We start from the raw sequence: 15,060 nt of genomic DNA, 5'->3' as shown, positions 1-15,060 counted from the left end.
TTTTTTACATATTTGTTTCACTTCAGCCATATTGGGAGGGTTTTTCAGCATTAATGGTCTGTTTACAGTTGTGAAAAAACCCCATCTCAATCAAATGTAAGTCCAGACTTTGACTAGACCACTCCAAACCCTTCAAACCCTCCATTGCTTTTAAGCACTGATGTGATGTCTTGTGGAAAATCCTGCTGCATAGCCCAAGTGTGCTTGATCTTTGGGGAACAAATGGCTGCACATTCTCCCATGGGATTTTCTGGTAGAGTTTTTATGCTTCAAGTAGTAGTTTTAGGTCCGCTTAAAAACAAAAAATCAATCAGGGGTTCCTCAGGGGTCTGTCCTTGGACCATTATTGTTCAACCTTTACATGCTCCCATTTGGTACTTTCATAAAGAATCATATCATAGCTATAATATCTCATTCTTTTGCAGATGACATTCGGTTGTACCTATCATTTTCCTCATATTATCTATCTCCTGTTCACAAACTAGTAAGTTGCACTGAGGAAATGAACTGCTGGATATGTAGAAGCTTCTTGTAACTGAACAGAAACAATAAAAATATTTATTCTTGACTCAAAAAGTCAGAGACAGAGAATTTGTTCATATTTATCATGCCCTTCTCTGAAACACACAGCAAACAAATCAAGAGCCTTGGCATTATTTTGGACGGTCACCTCAGTTTGATAAACACATCAATATGATTACCAAAACTGACGTCTACGACTTAAAAAGTATATAAAAAGTCAACAAGTTATTATAATAAAGTGACTAAGAAATTGATGCAGTAAATGGATTAATCCATGCAGGATTATCCAAATCATCATTAAAATGACTTCAAATCAATGCAGTAGTAGCCAGTAGTGCATGGAAATGTGAACATATTACCCCAGTATCCAAGTCTCTTCACTGGCCCCCAGCTCAACACAGGCTAACCTTTAAAATCCTTCTGTTAGTTCATAAAGCTCTTAATAGTTTGGCCTCCCAGTGGATCTCTGACTTCCTCAGCGTCAATAACCAAATTAGACCTCTCAGGTCGTCAGGTGCAGATCCTTTAACTGTCCCTAGAATTAGATTTAAGTGTGCTGAGGTTGCTTTCAGTTTTTGTGGTCCTGCTCTTTGTTTTTGTTTTTGTTTTTTTTGGCCTGTCCCGTTTGGCTCTTTTGCCATCAGAATTGTTGTCTAAAGGCAAAGAAAGATGCCCAACGGATTTACTTTACCAAACTGACCATCCCAGCCTTGCCATAATGGTCCATTTGATTCACCTTTTATGGTTTATTTTATTTTCACTTACTGAATACGGGACAGACTTGATTGGGGGAAAGAAGGGGAGAAAGAAAGAGGGAAAGAGAAACAGCTGAGAAGAGGGACGGGGGAGAAGGGCAAAAGACAAAAACCAACAGAACGGGCAGAGAAGAAAAAAATGCATATATCAATCACCTGGATCACCTGCTGAGAAAGAAAAAAAGAAAACAAGCAGAAGAGAACAAGAGTAATAGAATAAACAACATCACAATGATATATGGGAATATGACAGTAAATACTAAATGTTAAACATTATTGTGCAGCACATAAGATCAACAGAACACAGTGTGCTTTGAGGTAGGAGCCAAAAAGGGTGTAGTTTGTGGGTGTGATCACCCGTGTGTACACCTGTGAGCATGGACGTGCTTGTTTTTTGTTTTTTTAAAAGGTTCCTTCATGTAATGATCTGCTAGAGGGTGTGGGGGGGCCACAGCCCCGTCCTCCAGGGCATGAAGCAGGTATGGAGGAGATCAAAACTCCAGACATCCAGAGGCCACCAGAACACAAGAGACCAAGGAAGACCAACAGAGGGGCAGCCGCGCCACTGTCCCAGAAAGAGCTGAGGAGAGTCCCAGATGAGGGCTCACTCAGCAGCCGCGGAGCAGAAGCCAGGGGGAGTTGCAGTGACGCGCCCGTGAGCTCCGCCGGCAGCCAGCCGCGCCTGAGTGACCGAGCCCCAGGCCGAGAGGCCGGGGGCACCCCACCTCCGAAGTGGCCCGAGCGAGCCCCAGGCTCCAGGCCCCGATACGCGGCCGCCAAGGAGTTAGCCGGTGTGTACCTGGACGCCCATCCCCAGACACAAAGAACCACCAACGCACCGATGTCTGAGGGGGTCCGCCACTGGCAGGGGAAGTGGTGGTAGGGGGAGATAGGCCTCCAAACCTTGGAGGGCCTGAGATGTCCCCAGAGAGGTGGCGCCTGACACCCAACCTGACATATAGACACAGACATACAGGCACACACAGATACAAACATCCATTCTCACCCTCATGCTCTCATATGCACTTACTCCACACTCAACCAACGTGGAGACAGACATAAAGAGACGCTGTACACACGATCACACTCCCCAAGCGTACTCTACAAACCGGGTCTAGGTACCCTTGCCCCTGGAGGGGGGAACTGCACCCAGACCCAGGTGGTGTTACCCTTTTCCCTGCGGTGGGGGGAGGCAGACCGCCCCGACTCCGCAGCAGCAGGAAGGCCCCACACTCCAGACCGCAGTCGGACGGCCAACTCCTCCTCCTAGCCCCCCGCTCCAGCAGGTCGCAGAGAATGGGGGTGAGAGAAGACTCCAAACCTCCCTCCACCCGCTCATTGTAGTGTTGATGCATGTGTGTTCTAAGGTGCATTTAAAACCCAGGAGGGCATGGAGCTACCTGCCAGAGAGCAGCGGGTAAGCGCATGGTCCCTCCTGCTAGCCCTCAATGTCTACGTGTATTTAAAATTGAGAGGTGGGCAACGATGCCAGGGGTGGGGTGTACACCCTGATGGTACTTTGGATTCCGTGTATCGTGCCCACCCCCAAGATCCTATATGTATGTGTAATGAGAGTGTGAGTAATGTGAATGTCTAAGTTGTGGTCCTGCTCTTTGGAACCATCCGAACGCTGATCTGAGGTCAACTGGAACAAACTCAAAACCTTTTTATTCTCACAAACTTTATATATGTGTGTGTTAACTTCTATTTTATGTTTTCATAAAGTTTGTTTTGTTTGTGTTTTTATAGCCTTAACACTTCGCAGACCTACACTGGTTTATCTTAAAGGAATGTACTGTATAAATAAATTATCATTGCGATTGATCACCACCTTGTAGGAAGCTTAATTTTGAATTAAAGGTTTAATTCAATCAAAAGAAAGAAAAAAAATACTAATGTTTGCCCTGTGATTGCTCCAATCTGTACTCATCCCACCACCTCCTCAAAGGGAAGCCAACTTCTCCATCTTCTTCCATTTCCTTCCCCTGACCTCGCCTCCTCCACTCTCTTTACCACCGTTCTCTTCATCTATTATCACCTTCTTATCCCAGCAGATCAGCTATTCAAAATCATTAAAAAAAAAAAAAGCAATCTCTATGATCGATCAGATTAAAAACACTGTTACTGCCAACTGATAACGTATCAGCATTTACTCAGCAGGGCTAACGCTTTTAATGCCAGTTATTCTTTCAAACATTTCATCCGAGTCCGAGTTTTTCTTTTAACATCATTTTGATAACTAAAGCGAATGAAGACACACTTTAAAAATAGAAACATAGATCTAAATTAATGAAGTGTAGACATGTAGGTCTGTTTAAGTGGATCCTTGTCGCCATCTTCTGGTATTTTTTTTTTTTTTTGAATCAGTCGCCAAAACAAAAGCGAGACTAAGTTTTTTAGAAAGACTTGCTACCCATCCACTATCTTGAAACTCCCCCGGGGCTGTTATTGGCTCATTACCGATCCAAATAAAGAATAAACAAAATAAAAAACATCACCGACATAGCTGCTGTTTAATCCACCCACAGATTGAAAATTAGTGTCGTTTTTCTTTTCTTTACCTGTCAGCTCCACGCGAATATTTCTTCCTTTTTTTCTGTTTCTGCAACTCAGTCAAAGCTGTTCAGGTTGAACTAATAATATGCTCCACACTGCCAATAAAGACTCAGTGTGAGTGGCTGTTTCCATTCAAAGTGAAAAATAAAGTATCTCATTGATAAGTTAATTCCACTGTACGTGCAGGTGCTTGGGAATCTTTCGAGGGTTAAAATCGGGGTGTTAAGTAAGACTGCTTTCATCGGAGACGAGTTTTGCTGAATTTGGAAATAATGGCTAAGTGATAACGCAAGAGGAAAGGGCGCACGGCCCGTGTGGTTTGATTATGTAATCAGTGAGTGCCGGCTGATCAGAGGAGGTGGGCGGACCCCGAAGAACTCGAGCGGTAGTTTGGGATGTGTGAAACAGTGAAATCCTCTCCCGATTAGTGAATTAATAATCAAAGCTGAATTTGGGTTTTAAACACAAAATATTCATTAGCTTTAGGAAATTCAGCTTCGCCCCAAATTATTTCCCTTTAATATGTTACATTTATTACAGAAGTGTGTCTGTTTTGGACCCCATGTGTGCCATCACCTCCCCCGCCGTCCTTCGGGCCGGCCGGCTCTGCGTTTGCACACGGTGCAAAGCGTTAGTCACAAGATTGCATCAAAGTCTTTGCGCCTTGCACCCCAATTCGTTAGAGAAGACATCCAGCGGCCGCTGAAAGACGTCTCAAGAAGGCACAACTCAAGATCAGAGAAGAAAACAAAGATTTTAAGTGAGATAACTGAACATTAATTTATATATATATATATATATATATATATATATATTATAATTATTGTTTTTACTTCTTTTTTATGTTTGTTTAAATACGTTTTTTTTTGTTTTTAGTCTGAGTATTTTTCCGACTGTCTGAGAAGACAGCAGTCATGTTTAAAAGCAAGGATCCAGAGAATTTTCACCTGGTGTCAGAAGAGAAGAAGAGATACAGCACACCGGAAAGGTAAACGATTAAAGTTTGTCTTAATAGTGTTTCAGATTAGAGTAGAGGAACATGTGATTCCCTGTTTCCAACAATAAACAGGTGAATAAAAACAAGCTTAAAAATATTCATTGTGCTTGAAGGTTTGGTGTTAAATTGTATTTTAAATCAAAAGAAACAGAAAAGGGTAGTTTCAAAGTTTTACAAAGTGCTTTGGGGGAGTGTCTGCTCACGTTCCTCTGTGACCTACTGGTTTTCCACACGGGACTGGACTGGTCTGGGGGTCTGATGAGATTAGCTGTGTGCAAATGTGTGTCTGACTCGGATCATTTAGCCGGCTCTACTTCTGCTTAATAGGGAAGTGTGCACAGAGTGCAGCAGCAGCGCATAGACCCACTTTTAAACACTCGTTAATCAGCGATTGTTTGTTTGGTGTCCTCTGATGTTAATATTGTTATTGGCCCTATTATTTATTAGGTTACAAGACCAAGTCAGTTTTAGTCGGGGGGTTACAATGAGGTGTAACAATAGTCGTGCCAAAAAGTGATTTCCGGTGTTCCAGATTAACTGCTTTTATGCTAATTGGTTAGATTTGTTTACAGATTGATCATTTTCATCGAGTGGTCTTCTCTGCCAGTGTGTCATGCGGATTAACTAGTTAACCTGGAGCACCGGTATTTGCCCAAAAAAAAAAAAGATTAGCGGTATTTAAACCGCTGCCAAGGACTTGGTGATCTATAATCTGTCAAGCACACCTGTCATGGATGATATCAAGTCAGATCTGAGCCAGAAAGAAGTACCGTTATGAAGTAGAATGAGCAAGCAGCTTTTGGTAAAGTGACTTTTACATATCGTTTATTTAATCCAGGTAAAACGCACACTGACATATAACAATGTAACATAACAGCTCTGTAAAGATAGTTTATGCACATTGTTGTCGAATTTGTTATTTATTTGTGGACTGCAGCTTGGTGTGTAGGTACTTGCTCATTAATAAGAAAATAATGACTTCCCAAGCGCTTTCTCCTTCTCATCCCTGTGATGCATTCACATTGCGAGCGATCGTGGCTCAAGAGTTGGGAGTTCGCCTTGTAATCGTTCGCCTTGTAATCGGAAGGTTGCCGGTTCGAGAATTCATAAAAGCGCTATACAAATATAGGCACTATACAAATACAGGCACTATACAAATATAGGCACTATACAAATATAGGCCATTTACCAGGCACAGCCGGTTAGACTGATGTTTTTAACCACCTTTTATTGCATGTAATGCACAAACACACCAACAGAGGGCAGTAATATCCCTTCAACATACATTGTAAAATTACTATTACAACATAGACTGGTGAAGTTATCACTGATTCTCTGTGGCTGGATTGATGCAGAGCTGACTGTTCATGGCCAGTTAGCAGAAATAACTTGATAGTAATATAATGATTAATAATACGTGATGAATTATTATATTTAAGGTGATGGTTTTGATTACAACCCCCAAAGCTGCAGGGTATAATTTAATATTTCTTTGCTAAAATATCAAAAGCCTTCCATAGATGGGAGCTCATGTTCCTCTAACAGCTGTATATACCTTTCAGCATTGATGGTGCCTTTCCAGGTTACAAATTTCAACTCGTCTGACCACAAAAAAGTGTTTCACTTAACCTCAGTCCATTTTTAATCAGCTTTGGTCCAGAGAAAACAACACTGTTACCGGATCATGTTGTTGTATGGCTCCTTCTTTGCACAACAAGTGTTCCTGAGCCCATGCAGTGATTTCCGCATTAAAGCCCTGTTTTTGAAGCAATACTGCTCGAGGGCCTAAAAAAATCATACATTTTCGGCCTTATCGCTTACACACAGAGGTTTCTCCAGATTCTCTGATATTTTTTATTTTTTTTAAATGCTACTTACTGTAGATGAGGAGACATTCAAAGTCTTTCTCAGTTAAATCACTTGAAATGTTTTCTGTTATACTATGAATAAACTATGAATTATGAGATTTTTAAATGACTGCACTCTGTTTTTATTTACATTTTTTGCAACTTCCCAACTTTCCTGTCCTCAGCTTTCTGACCTAATTCTACTTTTTATACGAGAAATGTACTAGTACATTACCATATGGCTTGTCAAAGATTTGCTTAATCTCCAGTCCTAAATATACAAAAAGCAGTGAACATTAATGTAGCAGCACAGGTCAGCTGGTCACAGACTGTACACAAAGATGTTCACAGTTCACAAATGAAATTATGCTTGTGTTTTGTTTTTTTTTTGAGTACCTCTTTTCCTCCTATTGCGCTGCTTCACCCAATCTTAGGGTTTCTCCACCTGCCAAATCCCAAACATGGTTCCAAAGCTAGAATGTCAAGCATGTGTAGGAGAAAATGGTCATCTTTGTATAGGTTATTGGTGTGACCTTCCACAACAGTCCCAATTTGCCATGATTTTCCCACCCGTTTGTCATAGTCAATGACATCAGTAGTCATGAAATGTTAACGTAGACTTGAATTACTGCACATCAAAGGCTGCGTCCCTCTTAACTCTGATCCACATCAGTTTGCTTATTGAGCAAACAAATGTACACAGGATACCAAAGCCACAGCCCTCCTCACCACACTGAACCACCCAGGAAGTCTCTTTAACACAATCACCCCCACTGCTCCTCTAACCTCATACTTAACGCTGGCTTTTGTCAGGGCTGTGTGCTAAGTCCTGTCCTTTATGCTTTGCTTTTTGTTTTGTACAAACGTGACTGCAATCCAGTGGACCCCACCAACACCCTTATTAAATTTGTAGATGACACTTGTGTTGCTGGATACTTAACTTGACATAGATGAGGTTCAGAAACTGTCTGTGTGGTCCTCTGCAAACAACCTCAAACTCAACACCACTAAAACCAAAGAGATGATAAAAAGTAAGGCCCAACCCTCCACTAAAGCAACAGATTATGGCTTTAAGTTCCTGAAAACTCATACTGCAGAGGCACTTAGAGGTCTGCCAAGACAGCAGAAATGGTAAAAGAAACAAAAAAAATCCACATAGAGAATACATTTCCTGATAGTTTATGCAGAGCAGTCACATAGAGGAAAAGCTGTTGGTGGCCTTCTACCCCTCAGTCATTGTAAGTGTACTACATCAGTGTGGTACTCTGGAGAATAAACCTTTGCAGATGGTCGTCAACACTGCCCAGGAATCAAGTGACTTCCCACTGCTCTGCTTGAAGGACATCTCCAGCTCTCAGTGTCTCAGGAAGTCAAGGAAAATAATTAAACTTTTCCACCTTGGGTGGCACTTGTTCTACCTCCTACCCTCAGTCAGACACTCTAGGCATAAAAGAGCCTGACAAACATTCTCGAAACAAAGTTTTTGTTCCCCAGTTCAACCAGAACTCTCACCCCTTTTAATAGCTATTCTTTAGTGAAAGGCATCCCTTTAAGTGATTCCCTGACTGTACAAGTATGAATGTCTTCCTTTAAATCAGACTTAGGGTACATCTAGTCCTGACTGTGCCTGACTGACCTGCATGCAGTCAACGGGAAAATAGGATTAAAATGTATGCGATTTGTTCATCGAGGTAACTGCATATGTGGATAGGCTAATAGAACTGGATAAAACTGTCAGGTATTACAACCCATGGCTGTCTAAATCTGACAGGAAAAAATGACTTTTGAAATGGATACAAGATAAAGCTACTGAAATGAACACAGAAATTTTGCACTGTATTATACATCAGAAAGTGTGTACGTTAGTGCTAAAAATAACCATGTTGTTGATGTTTTAACTAAAATAATTTCGTTAGGGTAAGAGCACTGAATCGCAGGACTTGGAGGATCACGAGACTGAACATGGTGACATAGCTGTCAAGCGGCTTCAATCAGGGCAAAGTGCTAAAAAGAGTATAGGACCTAAGAGCAAAAATTTGACAGTTAGAGGAAACTCAACGACATTTCAGAGCTCTCAGATGCTACACGAAAGGCAGATCTTGCATTTGCTGTTAATGTGATTAAACTTCGCGTTTCCACCTCAGATTCTGAACATGACTGTAATATTCAAACATAAAGCAGGCTAGATTTATTTCATTGAACAAGAGAAAATAACGCAAAAGCTGCCAACGACATAATTAAAACACAAGCAGAATAGCAATGTGCCATTGCTATTAGCACATAAAGTTAAAAGTCTTGAAAATTTTCCAAAACATCCACATTTTTCCTCAGAATTGGAGATAATTTATCTGCATTTCAGGAGCAGGACCACACCGCCATACACTCCCTTTCCAGTTCTTTATCTATATATGAATCCCGCTGCACTATAAGCTGTTCTTTCTTGTTTTCATACCCCACCCTCTCTTTTTCTATCCATCTACTACTCATTAGAACGTGGGGATGTGCTCGGCCCAGGAGCCACCATCAGTCCCCTCTGAGGCCTTCCCCAAACCACAGCCTCAATTCATATTCAAGCCATCTGCCATTATCTACAGCAGATGCTGTCAAACCTAAATGAGGATGTGCTAATTAATTGTTTTGGGAAATGTTGGCATTTTCACTATAACTATTTTACATTTTTATTGCCTAATTGTAACTTATCTACCTCTAGAAGTTTTTGTTAATGTTAAGGGTTAAAAATTTTGTCCACAACTCATTGCATTCACTCTGTTTTTGTGTATCCAGTGTGCCAAACCACAACATCTTACAGAAAGATGGCACGGGTAACATTAAGCACTGCCATGACAACAGCCGTGCTCAGGAGGATCGAGAGACGGAGAGGAAAGTTGCCAGGAAGAGGCTCTACCTGGTTTCTGTCATCTGCCTGATTTTCATGATTGGTGAAATCCTCGGTGAGTCACGGTCGTTTTCTGCTTTTATTTTGTGATGATTTTTTTGTTCTCATTTTCTCGGTGCGTATCCCATGATGACAGCTGATATTTGCGTATTGTTTGTAAGTCAACAATACACGCTGCCATTTCTGTTATTTTCTGTAACCTCTGACCATCTCTGTCTTCCTTCACTCCTCGTACTTCTCTTTCCTCTCACTTGTCTGTCCTCAGCCAGCTCTCTCACACCTACTTGTGGCCACCTTACTTATTTTTCTTGAATTATATATACATTCTGTATCCCTACAAGTGTAAATCTGACATTGCTGCACTAATATACCAAGTAGTTAATCCATTTCACTAACTGTCCTGGTTCTGTCCTTCTGCAGGTGGGTATTTCGCAGGCAGCCTTGCGGTGATGACAGACGCTGCCCACCTGCTGGTGGACTTAACCAGCTTCATCATCAGCCTGTTATCCCTTTGGCTCTCCTCCAGACCAGCTACACACAAACTCAGCTACGGCTGGCATCGTGCAGGTACATTCATTACAGGATGCGTCTTCCAGTTAGTATGTAATTTATTTGAGCTTTTCTTTATTTTATTCATTCCTTTGCAACTTAATTTTCACCAACATGGCATGCAAAATAAGTGGATGTCACTGCAAAATAGCAGAGCTTTCAGTGCCATATGCTAGGAGTTACATCCTGCATCCACACATCACAGATATATTTATAAAAGATCACATCATAGTCTCAAACTAAAAGATTTTTTTCAACTTGATAGATTATACTTTGATACCTTTTTATATTGTTTGTTTTACATTTTGTGTTTTTATGTTTATGTAATGTCGTAAACATAAAATCATTAAAAGCCACAAAAGGTTCAGTTTCTTTTAAATTCGTCAGTTCCTGACCAGTTTCAGGAACACAGCTTACCCCCAAAACATTCTTTTGGGTAAGCTGTGCCTGTAGCAACTTGTGATTTAGCTGTTTAGTACCATTGATTCCTCCTGCACATTTTCGGCTACGTTTTCTCTGCAGTTTTTAAATTTATCAGGGAGAGAATAACCATCATCATCTCAATATAAAGACTAATAATCATAGCATCGATGTAAGCTGCAAAAGATGCTTTTAATTGTGACTGTTGCAGAAACAATGAAAAATGGTTTAGCAGCATAAACCCAAAATAAATAACAATATCAAAATGTGGAAAAAATATATGAACAATATAGTGCAAAACTGAGTCAGTGGAGTGTCTTAAAACCTGCTCTAGTACAGCGGTCCCCAACCTTTTTTGCGCCACGGACCGGTTTTGCCCGACAATATTTTTACGGACCGGCCTTTAAGGTGTCGCGGATAAATACAACAAAATAAAACCAGTACTGGTACCGAAAAAAAGAAGATTTATTCATAACACACGTGAAAAGACCCAGGAAAACCGAGTTAACGATAAAAACGATAACAAAATAACGCTGAAAACCCTGAAAACCATACATTTCACACCTGAGCCTCAACTCTCGCGGCCCGGTACCAAACGTTTCACGGACCGGTACCGGTCCGAGGCCCGGGGGTTGGGGACCGCTGCTCTAGTATACTTAAAAGTGGAGCTGGACCAGTTCCTCAATCAAGAACTCACAAATGCCACCAAATTCCTGGAGGGAGGTTGCTGAAGCTATCGGAATATGGAGGTGAGGGAATATAGAAAGAAGTGGAATAACTTGAGGCACAAATATCTTTACCTCTGGGGAAAAAACAAACTGGCTACAACAAAAAGCGGGGACCCGTGAGGGAAAAGAGTATCTGTATTTTATTTGTTTCTATTTTCCCGTCTAGATCAGGTCTTACTGTGTGTATTTTTATCAAGTCATCTTCTCTAACTGCATATTGAAATTTGAGCAATTTGCTGTTTCTTGTTGTTTCCAGCAGTGTGCATGACTGCAGATCCTGTCTCTCTCCTTGTTTCTTATTAATGCAGAGATCCTGGGTGCGCTGCTGTCTGTTTTCACCATCTGGCTGGTAACAGGAGTGTTGGTTTACCTGGCAGTGGAGCGCCTCATCAGTGATGACTACACCATCGAGGGAGATATCATGCTCATTACCTCCGGTTGTGCTGTGGTGGCCAATATCATGTGAGTAAAGTGAAGGCTTGTTCGTTTTGGAGTTTGTGATTTAATTAAAGCCATTGCAGAAAGGAAGGCAGCACTTTTCTTGAACTCTTGAAGAATGGTCCTTCTCTCAACAGCATGGCGGTCGCCCTTAATCAGTCCGGCCACGGCCACAGTCATGGTGGGCTCAGCTTTCATGGGCATGGTCACAGTCACAAGAAAGGAGGAGACAAGAATCAGATCTCAAACAGCACACACTCGAGTGATGACTGTACGGATGTAGAGCAAAATCATGGTGATCACGGTAAGTAAAATAACGTTTTTTTTTTATGCCATTTTAATATTATAGGTCATTATCCTCATATTAAAATGGAAGAAAAATGCTTTCTGTAATTGATTTTATTGTTATTCTTCTTCTGCCAGGACGGAGAGCTCAGCAGGCCAATGCAAGTGTGCGAGCAGCTTTTGTGCACGTGTTGGGAGATCTTCTCCAGAGCATCAGCGTGCTCGTCAGCGCCATCATCATCTTCTTCAAGGTAAGGCCTCTCTCTTTCTGTTTGCACACACAGTGTGACCCAACAGTTTAAAACAATTTAAAAGTTACTACTGAAGTTGTGGATGTTATTTTGATAATTATTAGTCCGAAATGTTCATACACCCAGTAGCTAGTCGCGTGCAGCGTACAGTGGCTTTGATGTAACAATTCCTGCATTATTTTTAGCTTCCAACGCTCAATATTCTCAGCACTAAAAACACATTCCCCCCTGAGAAATGTCAAGCAGCACAAAGCCGGGGCTGTTTCCAACAGGAAAGATGGTACCATGTTCACTGTTCACGTGCTGTTCAGTCATTTCGTGCCTTTCTGCAGAGTCTTCAGTGAGTCCTCAGTGAGCCCAGTGTGTTGTAGTTCTTTTCCCCAGACTGTCATTACTGCCAAATTAAGGCCTCCTCTTATATAAGATGTAATTAATTACCACTGTCCCGTGTTCTTTAATGAGAAGCAGTTGGGGCCTTTTTTCCTCTGTAACTGGTGCAGATTTTTACACTGAGAAACTGAGCTCTAATAAACAGAACTTTTTCATAAATAGCAGTTGTATAGCAGACGGTGTTTTTCAGCTTGGAAAACTGACAGCACCATTAATGGTGTTACTGTCTGCCTCAATTGGAAAGCACTTTGGGTCAACTCCTGCTGGTTTTAAATGAGCTATGTAAACCGAAGTGAATTCACTAATATAAATGAATTTGTTTAATTAAATATTTCTGCTATAACTCATTTTCTCCGTGCTTCTCTTTCAGCCAGAATATAAGATGGCTGACCCCATCTGCACGTTCGTGTTCTCCATCCTGGTCTTATGTACCACCTTCACCATCCTGAGAGACATCCTTCTTGTCCTGATGGAAGGTGAGGCTAAAATTACTAAATCAACACTGCAGTGCAGTGCTAATGTTTTCATTGGAATCAGAGTCTGATTTGTCTTTTCTATCCATGCCTCAGGTACTCCGTCGGGGGTGAAATACAGTGAGGTGCGAGACGGCTTGTTAGCGGTGAAAGGTGTTACAGCGGTCCACAACCTTCACATCTGGGCCCTCACCGTGAACCAGGCTATGTTATCGGCACATGTAGCCATAGGTAAGAAAGAATTGGGGGGGAATGCTACTTGATGGGTTCTTTATTAATCTGGATGTGATTAATAATATCGTTAGTAATCACATCCATCGTCTATGATGTAGTCTACGGGGAAGACAATGGATGGTATAAGAGGACATACACTATTCTGCCAAGATGGCAACCACTTAGGGTGAGACATATGCACTATTCCACGCTCAGCTTTTTAAGTAATATGGATACACCATCTGGGTACTTGTAGAGGACTTTAAATAGCTGTACTTGATGGTATGAATGTACTTGTGCACTCAAAATAGTAAGTGCAAGACTGGAACAACATAGTCTGGAATAAAAGCAAATTTTAGTTAGATAGGTTGCTACTATGTCTCAGCCTTTTGTTCTTCCTGGTCATCCTTGACCAAAAAATAAAGCTCATAGATGCAATATAAATACAAAAGGTGACTAACATTTGGTTTATCACCAATCCCTTTGTTTTCCTCTCTCCTCCACAGATGAGTCAGTGGATGCTCAGACTGTCCTCAGGGAAATGACACAGGCTTGTTTTGCCTCCTACAAATTCCACTCCATTACGATTCAGATGGAGAGGCAGGCCGACCTGAAGCCTGGGTGCACACTGTGTGAGGACCCTAAGAAGTAGGAACCCGCCGTAAATCTTCATCTGATCCCAGCGAAACAAAGCCAAGATTTGTCTGCTGTGACGCATGTGTCGATGGCAGTCGGCGCTGCTGCTGGGGACCTTGAGGGCTTAGTGACAAACTTGCACGACTGTGTCTAGAGTGCCTTTGTATTGACAGACCTAAAGAAATGTTTAAAAGAGCAATGAGGGTGGCTTTTGAATGCAAACGATTTTACGGGAAACACTAATGTCCCCCCTCCTTTGGGAAGTTTTATCCATTCGTAGGTATAGTTTTCATGATCAATTTCTGCTTTTAAAAGTGTTCATTGTGAAACTGAAATCACTGAGGGGTCTATGCAAAACTGCAGTTCAAAAGTCTCGTGTCAGTGATACAGGGTGTTGTGGTTTTGTGTGATTAAGCAATTATTCACTTTATTGACCTCAGACATCTGATACAAACCATCATTTGCACATTCTATCATAGTATGTTTTTCTATACACTGACTGTTATACCAGACTCCTGAGTGTAGTTTCATACATGATGTCAACACTTCTTCAAACTTTGCATAAGTAAGGTGGAAAAACTCAATAAAATATTCATGTTTTTCAAATACTCTGTATTCTGAGTTTTGCTCTGTGTCAGTGGAATAAGAAATGCATCTTGGGGGGAGGGGTTGATTTCCACCATAACTAACCCCCACCTTTTTGACCTTGAGCCAATTTGCAGTTTTCAGTAAACCTCGGGGGCTGTTTCGTTGTACCACCAGCCTCTGGCATGCTGCAGACAATCAGATATTAATGGCTTGTGTGAGTTTGACCTTCGTCTATCCACCTGTGTCCTGCAGTGTGAGCTGCAGGTGTCCTGAGCTTCAGTGGCGTGGACAAGGTAATCATTAATAACAACTGACGTGTGGCTGGCTGGTGCCAGCTAAATCATTCATTTTATATTTTTAATGGACATATTATTTATTGTATTAAATAAAGCATTAATAAACATGCTAATAAGATAAAACTCCTTTTTTTTTTTTTTTGGTTGACTAGCTACTTGCTCACCGCTTGATTCAAGTTTTGTAAATCTGTTTTCACGTTTTCCACAACCAAAGACACAT

General features: G+C 41.4%; 1 protein-coding gene across 1 annotated transcript; it reads left to right on the top strand.

The window, feature by feature from the left end:
- Window positions 1-4,193: 4,193 nt before the first annotated feature.
- Window positions 4,194-14,564, top strand: slc30a8 (solute carrier family 30 member 8). The gene is made up of 10 exons (XM_004548950.4): window positions 4,194-4,593; window positions 4,710-4,821; window positions 9,462-9,628; window positions 9,994-10,140; window positions 11,579-11,732; window positions 11,846-12,012; window positions 12,132-12,244; window positions 13,005-13,110; window positions 13,204-13,338; window positions 13,827-14,564. Exons 2-10 carry the CDS (start codon window positions 4,748-4,750, stop codon window positions 13,970-13,972), a joined length of 1,209 nt encoding a protein of 402 aa, XP_004549007.3. The 5' UTR covers window positions 4,194-4,593; window positions 4,710-4,747; the 3' UTR covers window positions 13,973-14,564.
- Window positions 14,565-15,060: the final 496 nt, after the last annotated feature.

This window comes from Maylandia zebra, linkage group LG22 (genome assembly GCF_041146795.1).
Source record: "Maylandia zebra isolate NMK-2024a linkage group LG22, Mzebra_GT3a, whole genome shotgun sequence".
NCBI lineage: Eukaryota > Metazoa > Chordata > Actinopteri > Cichliformes > Cichlidae > Maylandia > Maylandia zebra.
This window is presented reverse-complemented; position numbering and strand designations above follow the sequence as displayed.

Coding starts and splice junctions, on each gene's coding strand:
- slc30a8 (XM_004548950.4), top strand. CDS start 4,748: ATGTTTAAAAGCAAGGATCCAGAGAATTTTCACCTGGTGTCAGAAGAG. Junction 12,245..13,004: donor CCATCATCATCTTCTTCAAG/GTAAGGCCTCTC, acceptor CTTCTCTTTCAG/CCAGAATATAAGATGGCTGA. Junction 13,339..13,826: donor ATCGGCACATGTAGCCATAG/GTAAGAAAGAAT, acceptor TCTCCTCCACAG/ATGAGTCAGTGGATGCTCAG.